Source organism: Emydura macquarii, unplaced genomic scaffold (assembly GCF_026122565.2).
Source record: "Emydura macquarii macquarii isolate MOO-44397 ecotype Brisbane River unplaced genomic scaffold, CSIRO-AGI_Emac_v2 contig_71, whole genome shotgun sequence".
Classification (NCBI taxonomy): Eukaryota; Metazoa; Chordata; order Testudines; family Chelidae; genus Emydura; species Emydura macquarii.
In genome coordinates, this window is record NW_027130208.1 from 1,826,507 (window position 1) to 1,846,764 (window position 20,258).

Below are 20,258 nucleotides of genomic sequence, written 5' to 3' on the forward strand. Positions count from 1 at the left end.
CAGTTTACTCTGGGTAACTTGCGCAGTTGCGCTTGATAAAGGGGCTTCAGGGCAAATTCCACAGGCTCACAGCAGCTTTGTCAAAGTGTCTTTTCCCAGGCGCATGTAGCTGATTTTAGAAAATATTCTCTCTACATCAGCTGAGCCGGGCAGGACACTGCCCACACCATGTGCAGTGCTCCTCAGCTCTGCTGCCTGGGGCCCCAGGGAGGTTGGGGTGAGCTAGTCTCAGCCTGGGGGCAGGAGGGGGTTCTGACTCTATCTGGTGGCTGAAGTGGAAGGGGCTCTGTGCCCTGGGGCTTTTCTCTAGGTGGTGACAGGTCCCTGGGCCCAGCTACTCATTGGGGCTATCATGGGTGGAGCAGGCGGGAGGAAGGGGATGCCTGGTGGAGGACAGAGTATTTGTGGTTGCAGCAAGCGGGGACAAGGGGGTACCTAGTACCCATGCAGGGGAGCATGTAGGGGAAGAGAGGATGCCCGGCTGGAAGAGGGGGTGCCCGATACTCATGGTTGCAGTTGGGGAGTGGGGAAGGAGGGTGGGAGGGAGGCAGACCGGGTCTGTACCCTGGGGCTGTGCTGAGGGGATCAGTACTCACAGGGTGCAGCCTTCTGCTCTCTATGGCTTGTGGCTGCAGTGGTCGGGCAGTCTCAGCAGACACCCTGCCCATCTGGCATCTCCACTGCACAGTTGCAGAAGCCACCGACTGGCACGTGCAGGCATGTTGTGCCATCTGGCAGGGAGTCTGCAAGTCGGGAGCCGGATCCACTGAGTTTGAGCGGGTACGAAATTTGGATAGAAATCAGAAAAACCCAAATACTGGATTTTTCAAAAGCTGGGAATTTTTGGAGGTTTTCGGTAAAGAACAAAACCGAAGGGCCGTACTCACAGGGTTAGTGAGATACTCAACACTGGAATCACAAGTACACAGCTCTCCCTTCTGTAAACATACAATTTTGGTGGCCAAATTTTGATTTCATTTCCACTGGTATAAAGCCAGAGTAGCTCCACTGATTTCAAATTTACCTTGGTGTGAGATCAGAATCTGGTTCCTATAGCTTAAAGTGGAAAACTTGTGACCTGATGATTTCCTTTCTGGAACAGACCTCTCTCCAAACCTGAGATATCTGGACTGCATAGAAGTGCAGAAGCTTCATTCTTTACAAAACACAACAGGCTTGACCTTGGTTCCTCACCAGAAACATTTTTAGCAGGAAGATGCTTCAAAGCAATAGTTCTAAAATCAATTAATACTAGTAATTTTAGGAAAGGGGGAACATTCTTCTTTTTACCCTATCTATATCTTACTGCAGCATAATTTCCCCAGCTGCTCGATAAATCCCAAATGTTTCAATTAAAGTGAGAGATCAAGATCCAGAATCTATAAGAGCCATCAAACAGAAAATTATTGTTGCAGTCTGTTCTTAATACCCAGCTATCTGCCAATCTGTTTACAATCCACAGCCACAAACAGTAAAATAAACGTGAGTGGTAAAAACACTTTTTCACAAAAAAGCAATTTACCATAGATAGCTTACTTATCCTTACCATCCTTAGGATGGTATTAGCTGACATCATAGGTGACCTCAGCAAATCTATCTTAATGAGCATAAAACTATACAAACCTAGGCATCAAAATACTAGGCATAGTACAAAGCAATAATAAGTGACACGCCCAAAACAACTAACCTAAAAAGAGATGAGGAGAAGTGATGGACCCACAGATAAGAAATATATTTTATTTATATTTATATTTTATGTGATATTTTAAATTAGATGTAAATTTACTGTATGTGAATTTCAAAGACAGCTGAAATCAGACCTAGCTACACGAGAGACCATAGCAAAACAGTGAACACCTAGTATCTTCAGTATCAAGGTTCAAGATCTTCAGTATCAGGTTCAAGATATTATTTTAGAGTAGGCTTGCAAAATTCAGCTTAACTGGACGAATAAAATATTTTTTAAAATTATAATAATGGGAAAGTTGTGTGAACAGATATTGTCCCGAGGCTAAGAATTTTTTATGATGATTTTGCCAGAATGTCTTAGATTGAGCTAATATAACAGGTACTATAAATCAGTAGACTCATGCCCAGCTCTCTGGCTTTTCTAGGATCACCTCTTCTGTTTGGTAGTCCTTACTATAGCCCACCATAAAACATTTTTCTATAGTTTGTTTTGCAGTGTCAAGTAGAGAATCATTTGAAAATTAAATGAGCACCTAGAATATCAATATTACAGCTGCCTAGAGAAATAACATAAATACATTTGTGCAAGAAACATAGTATGAATACTAGCAAAATATAACCGCTAAATAATTTTTTGGTTCATTGACTTTTCTTTCACATGAAAGAAAGCCTTAACTCTGAATTACTAAATTGGTAGTGAAATTAAGCAAAAACTATGATAACTCTTATTGTAATGTAGACTTGTTTATTTTAAATGATCTATTAGCATTGTACATGTAGTGCTTCTCTAGCTGCCATACTGATGTGATTTAATGTAATCCATATTAATAGATAATAAATGAACTGAAAGTCCTTCTTTGTAGTTACTGGCATATGGTAGTTTTTAGTTTATACAATATTTAAAATCTTCTATTCCTGACAAGAAGGGGTAACCGCCAATCTATTATTTCTAAAAGGATCATGAATAATTGTACATGCACCTGTCAGCTAATTGATCACCTGCCATATTCCTTAGAAAACACAATGGTTATGACGATGTAATAAGACACATTACACAGCACATAGAATTCTCTAACTGTATTTAAGAGAGATGCTCACTCTTTGGAACTAAAAAAACTTGGTATGTTTTGTAGGCAATGAGAGCAGTTACTATTAAGATTCTTACAAGGAACCAAATGGTACCGTATTTTTCAGGAAAGAGAACATCCTTTTTCATGAACATGACATGGGATTTGTAATGACCACAAGCGCACGGTCAGCCCCTAGTTTTCTATCTTATTTGAATGACAACAAAAAAGGCAGCTTCAGCAGCATGCGAAGACAATGTTTAATACAGGCTGTGAGTGTGACACTGAATCATCACCCACAGGTCCTCCAGCACCTCGGTGTTCCATAGTGAGCTCTCATCAAAATACTGACCTACCATCTCCTCTCTGGCTTATCTCATGAGAACAGACAAGATCAAACACAATGGTGTGGCTGCAACCTTTTGTATCAGACAGAATTTCTTCCAGAGCACTCTCTTAGGTGTTTTTCAGTTTAGCAATCTTGGATGAAGCAAGATTACATGAAATGTTGAAACCTACCTTTACTTTAGCAAGCTAATTATTTTGTTTAGTATTCAGAGATATTTAATAATCAAGCCTTTACCTGCAGTATTAAGTCCCAATCATGCAAACACTCCTGTGTAACCTTGCACACAAATCAATAGGACTAGGGAGTTGCATGCTTCGTAGCGTCTCTAGGTCAAGCTCACTGCATACCCCAGTGGCTCCTCGCATCCCTCCATTTCACCCCACAAGATCCTTGTGGCAACCCTCCCATTTCTCTCTCTGTTTCAGGAACTTCCTGGACCTCCCCCCAATCTTTCCTCCTCCAATACCAAGGTTCCCCATTCTCCCTCTCATAACAGAGGATCTGAGTGCAACCCCATTCTCCTCCTTCCCCCCATTCCTCTCTTACCGGGGTCCCCAATTCTCCCCCCATGCCCAAGGCTGTGTGCACGCCATCCATTACCTCTCCCGCCATTACTTGTCTGGGAGATAAGACATTCAGGATGTCAACATGTTAAACTACAGGAAGAGCAGGAGTACAGGTACGTTAGAAAGCATTCATGGGTGCCTCTATCAGTTCTTTGATTTACAGCTTCAAGCACCTCTGCAGTTATCTGTGGCTGTGACAATCCAATGGCAGTGGCTCCATATGTCCCCCATTTTCCCCCTTTTCGGTTTTACAGTTTCCCCCAAATCAACCAGTTCTGCCACTGATGCCTTGAACGTTCCCGGTCAGTTAGAATTTCAGATGTGGCGTACGAAGTGACTGTGTTACCTGCAGACATACCAACACAGAAATGTGTCTGTTATTGGACCAGACTCACCCACCTTATCTATCAAGCTGAGTGTAAGGCCTCAGACAATGATACCTTTTAGTATATGCAAGTGAAGCTCAAAGATACTTAGGAAATATGTGAAATTTTTCTTCATTAAACTCTGTTTAGCCATATGCCCTCAGGTCTATTTCACATTATATAAAGAGATACAAGTCTGATCCTGAGCAGTGCTATGCACCCTCCACTAATACTAATGTCAAAGGGCTGAGAGAGCTCAAAACCCCACAGAACCAGGGCATCAGAGTGTTTTTAAGCACTACAGTGGTACAAAATAATAAATAAGAGTAAGCAGAAACACGGGTTCTGTATATTGAAAAGATATTTGACCTGGAATATATGAATCTTGGAATCAATTTGGTTTAAATTTAAGAAAAAAATAATTTATCTTCATTGTAATTTAATAATTTATCTTCTTTCTCTCAGATGTTTATAAAGTCTTGTAGGAATCAAATACCAATATTTACAACACGGGAAAAAGTTTACCATAATGATGTGTTTTAGAAATGTCTTCTTAATCTACCTTGAGTTAGTAACCAATCTGACTTTTCTTGAGCATAATTGACATAGAGAATCTCTGTGGATTTTAAAGAGTTCCAAAACAGACACCATATGGTAGAGACAAGACCCCCCTCATTGTTTATGATTCATTATCTCAACTTTAATTGGTTTAACCCTGAAATTCTGGGACCATATTTGAAATAATGAGGTCTGAGAGGTCTAAGGTGAAAAGAAAACAAGAAAACCCTGAGATTTTCTATTGGTTATAGTTAGCATCTGCAAAATAATTTCCCAGGAGGAATGGAACAGTATTTTTGCAAAGTTTCATCTGTCTTTCTATCACATAACTCTGTTGTACTTCCTTCCTACTCTGTGAAAAAAGATTAGAATTTTAAGAAACAGCTCTATAATTAAAAATGAAATAGACAGGAATGTTAATAAACTCAGAAATAAAAGCAGTCACTGTAACAACCTGATGCAACTGTTCACTGACATGACAATCTGCTTTATTTTTATAATTATATGAGCAGTGATGAGTTTTTTCTTTTCTCTCACTAATCCAAGTGGTCAAAAATGTTCACATTGCAAAAGAATAAAAACCTACATAGCATTACCATATTTCAGATGAGGTGCAATGAGTGAAATCAAGTGTCAGATCCAGCTTTCTGGTCAAATTCCAGTATAGTTAAATCACATGCTGCCTCCTTAAATTCCCCCAGTCATTTTTGTTGTAAGAAGTGTGTTTCACTTCCTAACCTAAAACGCTGTGCTGGGTTGCTGAGTGCCATTAAACTGTTGGGATGTCTTGGTTGCATTCTGAAGTAACAGTGAGCAAAGTGATCCCTAGGCATAGTTTGTTTACATTTATAAAGAGATATATTAAGCATTTAGGCTCAGCCCTCATCAGTGGGTCTGCTCCTCTTTTGCCCCAGAATGGGATGTAGGCCTTGCTAAGTCCAGGATGTTGGGGGTGATGGGGAGAAGTGGCTCTTTCCACTCTGCATTCCTTGCACAACTTGCAAACTGGACAGAACTCTAGCTTCCCCACCCTCCCCTGCACCCAGAGAGACAAACTGAGCAAGTTTAACTTGCTGCCAAGTGGGAGAGTATTTGGTGTGGGGAAGGCTTCACTCCCTTCTATAGCCATGAGCCTGAGGGTAGAATCTCATTCTGAGAGTTTTAGGATGAAGCATGCTTACCAAGTACAACATGTATAAAGCAGCTCACCTCTTCACTGCTGTCACTTCCATAAAAATCATCTTCCATCTGGGCTCCTCGACAGACCCCATCCCTGTCCTCATTTAAATCCAAAGGAAACAGGCAGTCTTCTGGCGACATATTCGGGGACTTCCCATGAGGAGCTGATCGAGGCCTTGATGAAAATGTGAAAATCTCTTTATGGTTTATTTGGTGTTCACCTGTTTGCTTGCTTTCATTTTCAGTGTCAGTAGTCAGTGGTAGAGATAAATTACTGCAGGAAGCATTGTGGGTAGCTACTGAATGTCCACTTGAATCCATCTGAGAACTGTCACTGCAATCTTCAGGAAATACCCATTCATCTGAAATTTACAAAAGGTTAAAGAGTATAAAAATAATTGCAGTGTTCAATAAAATGTTCATTGTAGCATATATCATTTAAATAAAAGCTCTATAGTAGTGAAACATCAAAGTTATCCAGCAAGTAGAAGTTGTTACCCAAAAGTGTTCATCCCACTTATGTTTATAAAGATGGAAACCAGATCATATAGTAGACATGAAAATAAGTCATGCTGTTCTCTAGTAATCTTGTAGTGTGCCAAAGGTTTAATAAAATGTTTTATTGGTCACGGCTCCACGCAATTAATTTGCAGGCCATAGTCTGTTTCAGTTGTAATAATGTGCAAGGAATTTACAAATCTGAAATTACAATTAACACCTCTCTAGCAGTTGAGTCCTATGTAGTTCCAGTACAACATATTTATTATACTTGGTCCTTGATGGTGTTTGTGATATAGACATTTTTTGTGATTGAGATTTTCTAAAAAGTCATACATGCTGTGCAGAAAGATCAAAAAGTTATTTACACCATCCCTCCCACTCCCACTAAAATCCCATATTTTTTTTAGGCCCAGAATCTCAAACTACCGCTCAGCTGAAAAATGGTATGCTGTGAAAAATGTACGAAGATATCCATTTCACCAAGTTCTCCTGTACGCACGCAGTGCTAATCTGCAAGTTTTAAAACAAACATAAAACTACTAAAATGGAGTTAAAGATTCAGAGCACCAGATAAACATGAAAAGCTCATTTTTACATTCACCTTTTTAAGATATATTTACTGTTTGGAATGACGGTAGAGAAAAAAATGTTAATCTGTTTGATTAAGGTGGGTCTCAAACTGCATCTGAGAAAAGGAGAATTGCTCAAATGTGCAACACTCCCTTCTCGTCACAAAATGTGTGGGTAAGTTACTAGAGCTTGAAACTCATTGGCTTTATAAACCAGCATTGCTATCACTAAAATAAAAATATAAACCTCAATATAAAGTGCTAAAATTGTAAGGCTGAAGTAGCCCTGTAATAGTAGCAACATGCCTTGCCACTGAGCAGAGTAACAAGGATTAGGCTATTAATACAGCATTCAAGACAGTCTCCATAGTTTAACAACCTATGCAGATTGGAACAGGGGGAGCAGCCACAGGAGCTCTCTTTGGAAACTTTTGAATGAGAATTAGCCACAATGACTCTAAGATCTCTTTCTGGATGAACTGAAGCTCTGCTCCCTTCCCCAAAATCCCAGTAGCAACCCACTGCCCTGGCCCCAGTATCTGCTACCCAGATTGCGACCAGCATCATCTACTTCTCAGCAGACTCAGCACCATACCTTAACCAGCACCCTCTAAGAACACTAGCCATGTTGTTCTTTGCCAGGATCTTCACAGATTATTCTTTGCAGCCACAATGGATTATGGGATGTGACCTACAGGATTGTAGGATTGGGATCATCACAAAAAACCATCCCTGATTTTAGAAACCCAGTGGTGAAAGTTCAAGGACTCCTGGCCTATGGTATTAAAGTTTTCAACTCACTGATGGCTTCAACATGATAAAACCAAAAGCTATCTCCAGTACTTTCTGCCTAACAGGATGTGTTTGATGAAAGTGATTCAAATGTGTGAAAGCTCTGGAAAAGAAACCCTCTCACTCTTTCAAAAAATAATATTTACGTTATGCAGTAAATAAATGAAGTGAGATTTCATACCATTTACATGCTTTGGCTAGGATTTACATCCTTTGCCACAGGTGCCTTGACCAAGACGCACTGTTTATGTGAGGAGAAAATAAAATATTCTGTTGGAGACAACATTATCACGAGTATATGTATATATATAAACCTCATGCTCAAGGAGGAGTAAAACACTGAAAACTTTACTAGCTCGGATATGTACAGAGTAAAGGTCTGAAGGAAAATTTCCCACCCAGTTTGCTCTATGCAGCAATCTGAAATTTTCATAACATAAAACTCAGTTTTCACTATGAATACTTTGTGAAATAGTATTTGATGTTATCAAGGTTTATCTACACAGGGCAATGCTGTTACTTGTGTTCACTGCTCAATGATTAAAACATGTTGACACCAACAGCATTGGAAGGAGCCCAGTGTAAGAGATTTTAATTTCTTAAATGGCTGCAGATCTAATCTAATCTTTCAAATTAATTACTCAAAATTTTCCAGGTGCAGTATATATCCGTTATAAAGGCAGAACTTGTAAAGCTACTGGCAGAAAAGAATTACAATATTTGAATATGTTCAGCAATAATCCAACCAAATCGATCTTTGTTTTAAGGAAACTCACAAAGTACAATTGTCCATCTGTTGAACAAATGCTGCATTTTGTTTATGTAAAGATATATTTTGGTAGGAGAAAGTCAGTATTTTAAAAATCTAGAGTAATACACAAATGGGCATGCCATGAAGAATGGAAAAAAAGAAGGCTGAACACATCCTGAATAAATGAAGGATCAAAATATAAAAATACAACTTGCAAAAAGAACTATTTTCTAGTGGTTAGAGAAGGGGAACTGGCCAAGAGGCCACATTTCAGGGTCCTATATCTGGTTCTGTCAGATTCCAGGGTGGACAAAAACCTATGATTTTTTTAAAAATTAGGTTTTTAAAATGTAAATTAACTACAGATTTATTTAAAAAAACATATAAATTAAATTTGGAATTATGACAACCTATGTTAAGGCCTAAAATTATAATATATTAAGATAATTTAAATTAATTTTTAAAAATATTAAGAAGCACATGTTTGCTGCCAAGTTTTAAAGAAACTCAAGCCACTGAACTGGTGGAAATCACTGGCTAAGCACCTCAAGCTAGAGTTTGTTAACATGCTACATCAACTTGTGACAGCAGTAGCCTCACAGAATATTTTCTTCTTTTCAGTTTATTCAATTAGTTCAGTTCAATCTATGAATAAAACCTAGTGCAAGAGAGTGAGCTCTACTAATTCGAAAATCCTGAAGGACATGACGACCAGAAACAGTCAATTCAATTCACTAACTACAGATATTTCCTTTGTTTAAGAAATCACTTTGTTTTAAATGCAAAACATGTTTTGATAAACTTTTGATAATTTTTTCTTATGTATCCAGCACATTAAATGTAGTTTTATTTAACTAATAAAAGATCTTAAAATGCTTTTTGTGCATTTTAATTTCCATCCAAGCAGATCTTGACACAGATTACAAGTAAAAAATTAATAATTTAGTAAATAAAAAAATGCATCATTCACCATTTCTAACAAATAAAAATTAAGAATCTGAATAAATGTGAGTTAAGCTATACAGTAGCTGAAATAAATGTACATAGATATAGGCCCACATTTTAGAAGATAATAGGTGTTGCTATGCTCAGTGTTGCAATGCCTATCTCGTTTAGGAGCGTAAATCTCATTTTCAGAAATGATTTAGGCACTTAAGAGCCTAAATCCCATTGACTGTCAATAGAATTCAGGCTCCTAAGCACCTAAATCTCTTTTTAAAATTAGATTTAGGCTCCTAAATCAGTTAGCTGTTGCAATGGTGAGCGCAGCAATGCCTCATTAGCTTTAAAAATCTGGGCTACAGTGTATCCTCCTAGTTAGCAAAATGAAGCACCACATTGAGTATAAAGGCTACATTTAGCTGCAAATTAACATGTTTTAATGGTTATCAATCAATGAGAATTAGCCGGTTTTTTTAAGGAAAATAACTAAAAAATAGACAGGCAAAACAATATTAAAATGGTGATTTAAAACATGATTAAAACCCATCCACCCTAACACATTATTTGGCAACTTCTCTGTACTTCATTTACTCAGTGCAGGGGTTCTAATTATACTTACTTGAATGTATGTAAAAAGCCCAACAGCAAAAGGCAATGCAGAAGTGTAAAGAACTATTTTAAAAGATCTTGTGTATCTGTAGGATCATTTAACCTTATTTTTCTAACGCTTTGCTTTCACTATATTGTCTTTGCTAAGAACCAGGAAGTCTAACTTTTTTGAAAAAAAACCCAAATGGTATTCTTCAGAGATATTCATTAAGTGCACTCAATTTGGTAATAAGTTAAGCATAAACATAAACAGCAAATATATTAGCTTATTTACTGTAATACTGATTTCTAGGGTAATATGCTGTGCAAAAATATGAAAAAATAGAAGATTGCAGAATGACATTTTACATGGTTATGCAGTTCAACAACTTGTGAGACCTGTGGCCAATGCAGCACAGTTAATTGTCTACAAGTGAAAGAGATGGGGTGTTCTAGACCAAACCAAATCTTTTTCTCTCTCAGCCACTAATTATACTGGCATTTCTTTTTACCTCAAGTATTTCCATATCAATTGTAATGAATAATTTGGTGTATCTTCTTAGGAAAATATGTAAATTACTGTGTAATCACAATATTGCAGCAAACAAGATAAATGCAAGAATGATCACCTAAACATCTAATTAGTTTCTCTGCACAGTCAGATTTATGTTAGAGCTTCTAATTGCAGCCTAACATTTTAATGAAGGTTTCAACGTTGCATAAATAAGACTGACAAACTATAACAAATATTCATTCATTTTATTTCTTCCCTTGCTCAAAAACAATTTACCTTTGTAAAAGTATTACACACCTGCAAGGGAAGATATGTTTATATGCTCTCTACTACAGAGCTGAAGAATTTCCATTAAAAATAGCAATGGCAGTACCACAAAGTAATATTGGGGATCCTGTAAGAGGAGACAATCATATATGAAAAACACTAGTGATATTTAAAATTTTAACATTCATTTTGAATACGGCAACACATTTTCTTTATATGCAGAACTGAAAACTGTAAAATACGTTTTTCTTCAGGCAGCCTTTTCAGTACGGGGGCCTGATCCCAATTTTTCCTACTGAAGTCAGTAGCAAAACTTCTCATGGCTTCAGAGGCAGCCGGATTTTACCCTTTGTTATGATATATTTGAAGGTTAGTAAGTGCAGCCAGAAATTTCTTTCCTACAAAAAGAGGATTTCATTTAAAACACTAAAATATGTAAAATACATCTTTCATGAACTAAAATAAAAAGGCCAATAATCAAGCGGGTGAATATATTGTCAGGCTGGTTAACAACACACATTCTGGAAATTCTAACCTGTTTGGTTAAGTGACTGTTGCAGCAACCTGGAGTTTAGTGTTTCTACTTAGTTCACTCTTTGATAGGAAAGCAAGGAGAGCTTAACTGTTGGTTATCTTCATTCCTGTAATGTCTTGTGCCTTGATGAGAATATAGTAATATTTGTAAGAGTTGTTTTTTTCTTTACCTCATTTAAAAAAAAACAGTTTGTTTTTAAAATGTAAATGTTAAGGAGACCATTATGGTCAGAGGTGGGTGGAAGTGTTTGTGTTCTTTGATTTGATACCAGTAACTTAGATGCATTTTCTTTTCTTTTGCAAACAATTTGTGTACAGAATTTTTAAGTAACTAGTCAGATTTCCTTTCTAAGACCGTATGTGTGAAGCAGTGATGTTTTATTTAAAATGATGAGGCTCCACATTCATTATTGGATATCTTTTCTTTCAAATGAGACATGCGGCCCTCTTCTCTATACATTTTTTTTTTACAGATTGCACGTCAGACAGCCACTTATGGTGGGTGAGCTATCCCACCTGCAGTCTTTGAAGGCAGTTCAGAGCAGAGTCCAGCAGAAGGCCCCTCCCCTTCTCCTAAGGGTTTGCCTTCTGGCATCCCTTTGAAATAGGTTAACACTGAGCAACATGATAAAGGCAACTATGCCCATTCAAACTTCTTCATACACAGAAAAGAAACCCAACTTTGTGAAAATTCCCATGTTTACAGAATCCAAATTCACCCCACTTCCTGGCGCAGTTTTAGTAACACATAAATTAACAATAACATAACAAAATTCGTCTCAAGCCCTCTCCCCAGGTTGGCTGCTCCTACAGTTCTTGCCTCTGGCCTGCTCAGTCCACTCCCTAGATCATCTCTGTCCTTACGGAGCCACTTGCACCCACCTTATATCTGGGTGGAGTCACAATCATTTATACTTATACTACAGTACCACTTATGGCCCTATTGTGCTAGGTGCTCAACATATAAATGATAAAAAGACAATCCAGGACCCAGATTTCACACAATCTAAGTAAACAGAGACATACTTAACATTCTTGAGAAGGATCATCATCTTTTGTTAAGAGCCTGGGGTGTTTCAGGCAAACAATGATTGAAAGCCATAATGGCAATTATGTATCAGTACCATTGTCTCAGTGGAGCAATATCCAATCCCTTGAGAACACCATGGGTATCAAACAAAATACTGATATTTCAGACTGAGTTACCCATGATTTTCCCCTTGTCTCATTTTGAGTATGTTTGAGGTATTGTCCACACTGGGATTACGTACCTGTGCACATAATACTTTTTGTCACAATAACATGCTTGTCTAGACACTGCAAGAGTAGTATGAAAGTGTATGAAATGTTTTTTTTTGGCAGAATATGGAAGACAACGGGAGTAGCCTGACTCTTTGTTAACAAATAAGTGGTATAACATGTATTAACCACTCAGCTTTAAAAAATGAAACTGTGTCTATGCAGGTACCATAAGAATTAAAATCAGAAACTATTATCTGGGATGAGTAAAAGTTCCAACTTTCTTAATGATTGGATTTTTTGGTGTTAAATCGAATAAGGGTTTAAAGAATAATTTATTTTTAGTTCTTTCTCTTTAATTGTGAAAGCATAGACATTTTTTATTTATGCATTGCTCTGGTACTCATTGTTTAATCCTGAAAATCTTTATCAATACTCTAAAGCAAGTCTGTTCCATGGCGTTTGATTTCCATAATCCCTGCAGCACAGACATTTGCATTTTATGTGAACTGGTTCAAAATCCTTTGAAATTTACAACACAGAGAGAGAGTTTCTTACACTGGATAGAACAGAGAAGTAAAATAACATAAAATCAGTGCCATCCCACTGGTTATCTCAGCATTATTTTTTTTCCAGCATTTTAAAAACATAATCTTCTCTGTCCATTCTTGTCTGCTGATGGTTCTGGTGGTGGATGGGGCTGCATGGTGTGCAGATCTGCTGTTTCATTAGCTTTGAGTAGGAAAAGCCCCCCTAAACTTTAACTTTGAAATAATTATTGTAAAAAAGTAATAGAAATTACACATAGCAGCATTGTGTTTAACACATTATTAAGGAATCATGATAGAAAGAACAATTCATTTTTGTTTAGAAAAGGGTTTTCATTTTTGTGAAATTTTACTTTCATGGAGATTTCCTAATTTTATACATTGTATACCTCTTCCTTTTTTGACTGCCCTAATATTAATCATTATGTTGCAATATTTTAAAATAAAGTAAAATATGGTAATATGAATAAGGGTGTTTTCCACTGGAAAATCATTTTGACAGAAAATTTCCAACCAAGTCTCATTCCACTTGCACAACTCAGGAATAGGTTCTGAAATTTTTGCTCAGTGTTTCCCGCAGCACTCGTCAGGAATTAAAGACCTAATGCTGCACCCATTGAAGTCAATGGCAAAACTCTCATTGATTTAAATGGTGCTGGATTAGGTCTTGGATGAGCCTTTCAAAGTGGCGGAAAGCTTTAAAAATAGAGCCTATCCATATAGTGAGTGAGCAGTTTACTTGATGCTTGTCTGAGTGGCAGGTTATTACGCTGCAAGCGAAGGTGTGAATCTGCAGTGTACCATTATGTGTGCAATAACATCCCATGTGGATCTTTGCTTCAGCCTAACAAAAATCCCAGAGGGATATAGCAGGGTCCACAAAGCACAGCGAGCTGGGGCAGTGCAGATTCACACCCTGGCTTGCTGCGCAGTAATTTACTGTGTAGACGAGCCCTTAGAGCTAGTCCTGTATCTATTCCTTACTTCTTGATATTTGGGATTGAACGTCATTATAGTCCCTCACAACACAGAGTCTCCTGCTGGATTTGTTGCCAACGAAACGAATATAATTACATCCAAAAGAATTTAGTTAAAAGAACATTAAAGATTGAAAAGTCAAGCACTTGAGAGTTAGGAAATGCCAGAATTAAAGATACTTGTGAACTCTTTATTCCTCTCTCTGGCACACCCATCATCTATTCATACAGTTTAAGGTCAGAACAGACCATCACATCATCTAGTCTGACCTCCTGTTCATCATGGGCATAAAATGTCACTTAGCTATCCCTGCACGGAGCCCAATAACTTGTGTTACCCTTGTCCAGCATCACCTAGGATATCTGAGGAAGAGTCAGGAACAGAACTAAGCTTTTCTGGGTCTCAATTTTGATGCCGAACACAAGAGAATGTTCTCTGTCTTCCTGTAATCTCTGCTTCATTCACTGTTCCTCCTGAATGCACTGAATGAAGTAGGGTACTTTTGCACAAATAATACACAGCTAAAGGAGTAACTAGTAGTAGCAGACTGCTGTGTTTTGTGGAAAAACCATTAGAGGGAGATACACCACACACCCTTTTCCAGTGGTTTAATTGAATGGTTGCTAGATGGCAGAAGAATGCTAGAAGTCAGGATTCTGGGTTCTATTCCTTCTCCTAGAAAGGAGTGTTATCTAGTGGTTACATGCAGCACAGCTAAACACAGATTTGGCTTGCTCCTTCTGAGAAGTAGTGTGGCTAAATGGATGAGACTTGCATTTGTCAAATTAGAGATGTGGGTTGTAGTCCCAGCTGCTCTAGAGAGTACCTTGTGTAACTTCTCAATGACCCCACCTATAAAGTGTGTGTGGAGGGGGAATTATACTTCCTTTTCTCTAAAGTAGGAGGAATGAAGCATTGCTCAATAATAAGGGCTGTGAAGTGAACATAAGTATAAGCAACAGTCAGAGGAAAAACTTAGGCTATTCATGGTCTCCTGGATCCCGCACAACATACTTTAACTTTTATGAAAGGGTATGTTGCAGCTGCTGCTTTGCCTGTGTACTGTCTGGAGTCATATAGCGAGCTCCTTGGAGATGAGGGTATGCTCACAGCAGATGGATGTTTGGAGATTTGTATCAGCCAGGATCTTATAATTTGCCCAAATAGGGTTGAATTTTCCCGAGGACAGCAAAAGGCACCTCTCTGACCCGACAGGTATCATCCCCCTGCCAAATTTCACGTCCTTACTCCAAAGCACAGCGGTCTTGGAACTCTTCAAAGAGATGGTGAGAAATATTTTTAACATTCATAAAACACCCTAGTTTCTCCTAACTTCATTCTCAGAAATGGCAGAACTATCTTCACTGAAACTTTCAAAAATAATTCAGCCTGAGGCAAGAATAGACATTTTTAGCTGAGATGGTTGAAGTATGACAAATACTATTATGGAAATATATGCAACTGAAAAGAATGGGGCTCATAATGGAAAGGGTTGAGCATCCTTAACATCACCAGCTCTGTTATAATATCACCATCACATTATGATTTCATTCATGGTACAACCAAATAGGAAGACAAGAGAGTTTGGGAAGGAATAAACCATTGTTTACAAGTGTCTTCAGTAAGAACAAGCTTGGCAAAAACATTAGGAAAGTCAAAAGATTAAGAGATTCATGTTTATGTCAGAGGCATGCGACGCTTTGTTTAGAGCCATATCTTCCAACTGCAAAAAAATCCTGTTTGATATTACTGCTATAAATCAGTCCTTACATATTGTTCACTTTCGTTTCTTACCATTTTGACTTTTAATTTGAGCTGTTTGGTGAATATTTTCTTTGTCTCCTTGATCAAAAGCCTCATAGAACGGTGAGGGAGACAGTTCAGATCTCTTGGTATCTCGGATTGACTCGCTTCCTTTTTCTAAAGTCAATTGTTGGCATGATCTGTTACTTCGGCTACCCAAGGACTTTGTTATCTTTAAGAAAAAAAATTCTGAATATAAGGTGATGTAACAGCTTTAAAATTACCTCTTTAAACTAAAGTAAAAACAGATTTTGGATTAAGTTTATTTTTCACAAGAGATTTTTCTCAGCCCATTTTATTTTTCACATTAATTTTGCAGGAAAAAAAATTCAAGGTTCCCATGTCATCTCTTTCTTCCTTATGGCAACTTTCTCACTGTAAGCCCAATGCCCGACATCTTCAAAATCCTGAGCTCCACCAAGTTTTCCCCAGGTGTACAATGCATTTTAGGATACATCTGAGCAGAGTGAGTTTCTCAAAAAGACTTAGGACCTCTATGGTGTTTGGGTTAATGACAGGCAGTGCAAAAGCAACTGTTGGATGCTTTTTCAACACAGGTGTAGGCATGTTCAAAATAAGAGAGAAAAGAGTGTGTTGGGAAAAGGAGGGAAAAATTAACAGGAGAGGGGAAGAAATGGAGGCAGTGAAACATGGAGGAGATGTGCCGTGCCAGAATTAATTTAAAATTAAGCCCGTCCTCAAGTTGATTCCATTCCTTATCTGTATAAAGCTGATATTTCAAGCCTAAAACAACATCAGTTATTTATTCTGACAGTCATTGTGGTTTATAAGGAGTTTCTCTTATCCTGGATTTTACCCTGTAGCAGGTTCTCCCAGAATGGAGATTCCGTCCTGAGTTGAGGGACAGATACAGTAAGGGCAAGGAGGTGTTTATTGAATCTTATGGGGCACTCCTGATGAGAGGCCCAGATGTGCACCATGATATAGGTGAAATTATAAAAGGAAACAGGGGACCTTAGTGGCGCAACCTCTACCAGAGAAGTCTCTGTTGTGAGAAGCTACAAACAGGAGGTTACTATTATGCAGAGGCTAGGGTTTATTTTCTGTGGTTATAGTAATATGGGTAACCCATTAGAATGCATTTAATATTTTTATGTGGGTCTGGTGTACATATTTATCATTCAGAGTTTTAACACTTCAGCTTTTTGATATGGAACCAATTAATGCACTTTGTAATTTACTATTTACAGAATAAGAACCACACTTTTCCCTCCGTTTCCCTTCTCAAGAACCACTGCTCCTTCTCTGGCAGTGCTGGTTTCTCTCAATCTCTCCTGTTGAAGCCATTCCACTGTGTATAAATAATTAAATAATTATTGGACCAGAGGATTTAATTTGGGTCTCTCACATGCTAGGACAGTGCTCTACCACCAGGCTATTCTCACTCCCCACAGCCCAATGACTATTCATTGTCACATGGACAATGAATACTGAGGAAAAGAATGAGATCTGGGTGGCAGGCTATTATTCACCCACAACATATCTGAATGCAGAGTTTGCCTCTCGCATGATGGCCCTCTTCCTATAAAGATTCCACACAAACATAGGGAAAAACATCATTTCTCAAACTTTATTCCTACTTTTACTTATAAACACATAAAAATTTAGCACTTTAAAAATAAACTTTATGACAAAAATAAATATTCTTAAGAGAAAAGAAATGAAAATTCTGAAGAAAACCTTTTCGCAAAGCCTTTGGTCTTCCATCATATATAAACATAATTTGGAGTTTGGCTCTCAAGAAATAATAACTGCAAATATTCTTTTAAGATAAGTGGTAGTGGTTTTGTGGTAGTTTAACCCTTCTTCCTACCTCTCCAGATACCCTTGTGTTGAATCTTCTGCCAGAAGGTGGAGGTGGTCCAAGGACCTTGGATCCAAATGCAATGTGAGACACATCTTGACTTTTATTGTTGTGTGTATTGCCTTGTCCTCTATTAATTAACTGGTCTACTTAAAAAAAATAAAGACACCTTTTAAAAAATGATGCTTTAGATTGATCATATTTATAAGCATGATATAATCATAGTATTTGAAAGAACAGCAAATTCTAATTTCTTCATTTTTACTTTTCTATTCACTTAAATAACTATTTCATACAATCATAAAGGAAAAATCATACTTCCAAGAAATAATTATGTATCTTTCTAACTTCACCACAGGCATATATATTGAGGGAATATTATTATTTTACTGCTGACAAAATATAAGGTATCTCCTTTCTTTTCCATTTGACAGTGTGCTCAGTGCAACAGATACTATAAGCACATGGAATAGTCAAAAACTCCTCAACTCCTGGGGGAAACTGCAGACGCTAGTCTGACCCAGTTCAAGAGACTGGCAAACAAAGAAATGAAAATGATATAAAATGACCATTCTGATGTGGGGAGAGAGGTCATTTTCAGCTGATCCAAGAACTGTTGTGAGGCTCGTACGAGAGGGACAGGCCCTGAAGTACTCTGAAACCTGCCAGGATCTCCATGTGGAAGCGGGTGACACTTGGTAAGCTAGACATGCATATAAGCTATTTATTGTCTTTTTTTGGGTGCAATGTTTTTGTTCTGGATAACTAATACTTTGCTTTATGAAGGCTGGCTGGTTATTGGTTAACCTTGTCACTGCTCCTGAGAGAGCTGAACTGCAAGTACTGAACTGAAGCCAGACTTGCTGAGGTGATCGCACTGAATGGCAGGAGGAACTGCAGCCTAAATTCCCAATTAAGAAGAGAATGTGTCACAGGACTCCACACTGAGAAAAGTGACCGCTAGAGGCTGAGACCTTCAAGCAGGGTCAGGGGCACAGTTAGCTTGGGATCTGTGACACCCAACGTGAAGCAAGATGCTCTTGGTCAACATGATATGGTTATTTCTGTACACTCTTGGCTTGAAACAGCTGTTTAAATACTGTGGTTTAAAAACTGAGTTAGAAGTAAATACAAGTATCGTTTTTCTCTGCATGATTACTGAAGAATTACAATATAAAGCCTATGTCTTAAACGGGCAAAAAACCCAGCTCAAATTCATAAAGAATTCAGATAAAACTGTAGCTAGTCAAGATATCAGTTACAAATTTGTTATGCATCTGATTCAAGAATTTTACCATCTGAAGATACAGAGCCACCTCATTCCAACACTTGGGTTCCAATCCTACAAACATTTACTTGCACAGGTAATTTTCCAGCTCAAATTTTTACTCTATTTTTCCCATGAACATTTAAAAAAATTAAATTCTTTGAAAAACTGTCAACATTTTTCAAAAACTGAAAAATCTCAACCAGCCTGACAGCTGGTCAAAAACAAAGCAAAACAAAAGATAGATGGAAAATTTTGTTGAAAATGTCTTATGGAGAAAGATGGGTAAGTGGTTATACAGTGGGATATAGCTCATCTTTCAGAGAACAAGAATTGCAAGTAAGGTGCTTTAAAAAAGATTCCCCAAAGATTCTTGTCTCACTGCATCACCACTTCTGGAGCTGATAAATATCAAGGATATTTTGACAACAAAATATTGTAGTTAAGAAAGAAAAATGTCTTTAATATATAGTTTTAACAAAAAGAGACAAAGCATATTCTCCCGCCCTCTTTTCTTTTAATATAAGAAGCTAAGTTAACACCTCATTTTCTGTTTTGAGATATGATACTTCTGTAAAACAATAAAGTAATATCAAAACATATTTTTGAGAGTCTCTTTAATAATGTTTACAATGGAACTGGTTAAACTTGAATGCAGATCAGTTTCACTTTCATTTTCAGCTAGGAAATTTCAAGAAGTCCACCTATTAACCAATCACTAGTATTAATCACTAGTATTAATCCTAACAAAAGAAGCCCCTGTAAGACATAAGTTCTTTGTTCTCCTCTTCCTGAAGTGACATTCAGTTGCTATTACCAGCTGCCATCTCAAAAGACTAGATGACCCTGTTCAGTTTAACCGCAATTCCTTTAATTTGCTGACTCTTTTGGGATTCCTTTTGCCCATGCATCAATTATAAAAGCTGATTAAAAAGAAAATTCTCTGTTTATGTTCATAATAATTGACTGCAATTAATTGCCTACATCAACACACATCAGTCATCTGTCACAATGAACAAATATAGTTAAAAGAAGACCTAACCAAAAATATCTTGAGCTTTTGATTAGTAAAACAAAACAAACCAAAGTTTAGCGGATAAAAAGAAAAAGTTTCTAATTAAACTGAATCTTAAACTTATCAAAGCTTCCATTTGCAGGAAAGCTTTATTTCTGAACTTTGAAAGGAGTGTCTGGGAGAACTCATATTATATTCATAGTAGAAGGTTAAAAACAAAGATTAGATTAAACCTGCAGCTCAAGGCATTTCACTTCCTCTAGTTAGTGAAAAATAAAACTTGGTATAGGTCAGGGATGTTACAAATTAATTATTTTACTACTTTACCAAGGGCTATATGCCTTTGTAGTTA

The 20,258-nt window shown here is 37.5% G+C and overlaps 1 protein-coding gene across 11 annotated transcripts in view; it reads right to left on the bottom strand.

Moving 5' to 3' along the window:
* CFAP20DC (CFAP20 domain containing) overlaps positions 1 to 20,258 on the bottom strand; it is a 154,966-nt gene that overhangs the window by 62,805 nt on the left and 71,903 nt on the right. For 7 of the 11 annotated variants that reach the window (XM_067541323.1, XM_067541314.1, XM_067541370.1 and 4 more), the window contains 3 exons: positions 17,634 to 17,773; positions 15,791 to 15,971; positions 5,804 to 6,135 (listed from right to left, as the gene is read on the bottom strand). In XM_067541323.1, coding sequence (XP_067397424.1) covers positions 5,804 to 6,135; positions 15,791 to 15,971; positions 17,634 to 17,773 — 653 coding nt within the window. The remainder of the gene's footprint in view (positions 1 to 5,803; positions 6,136 to 15,790; positions 15,972 to 17,633; positions 17,774 to 20,258) is intronic. The other 4 variants (XM_067541412.1, XM_067541404.1, XM_067541342.1 and 1 more) reach the window with 1 other exon arrangement.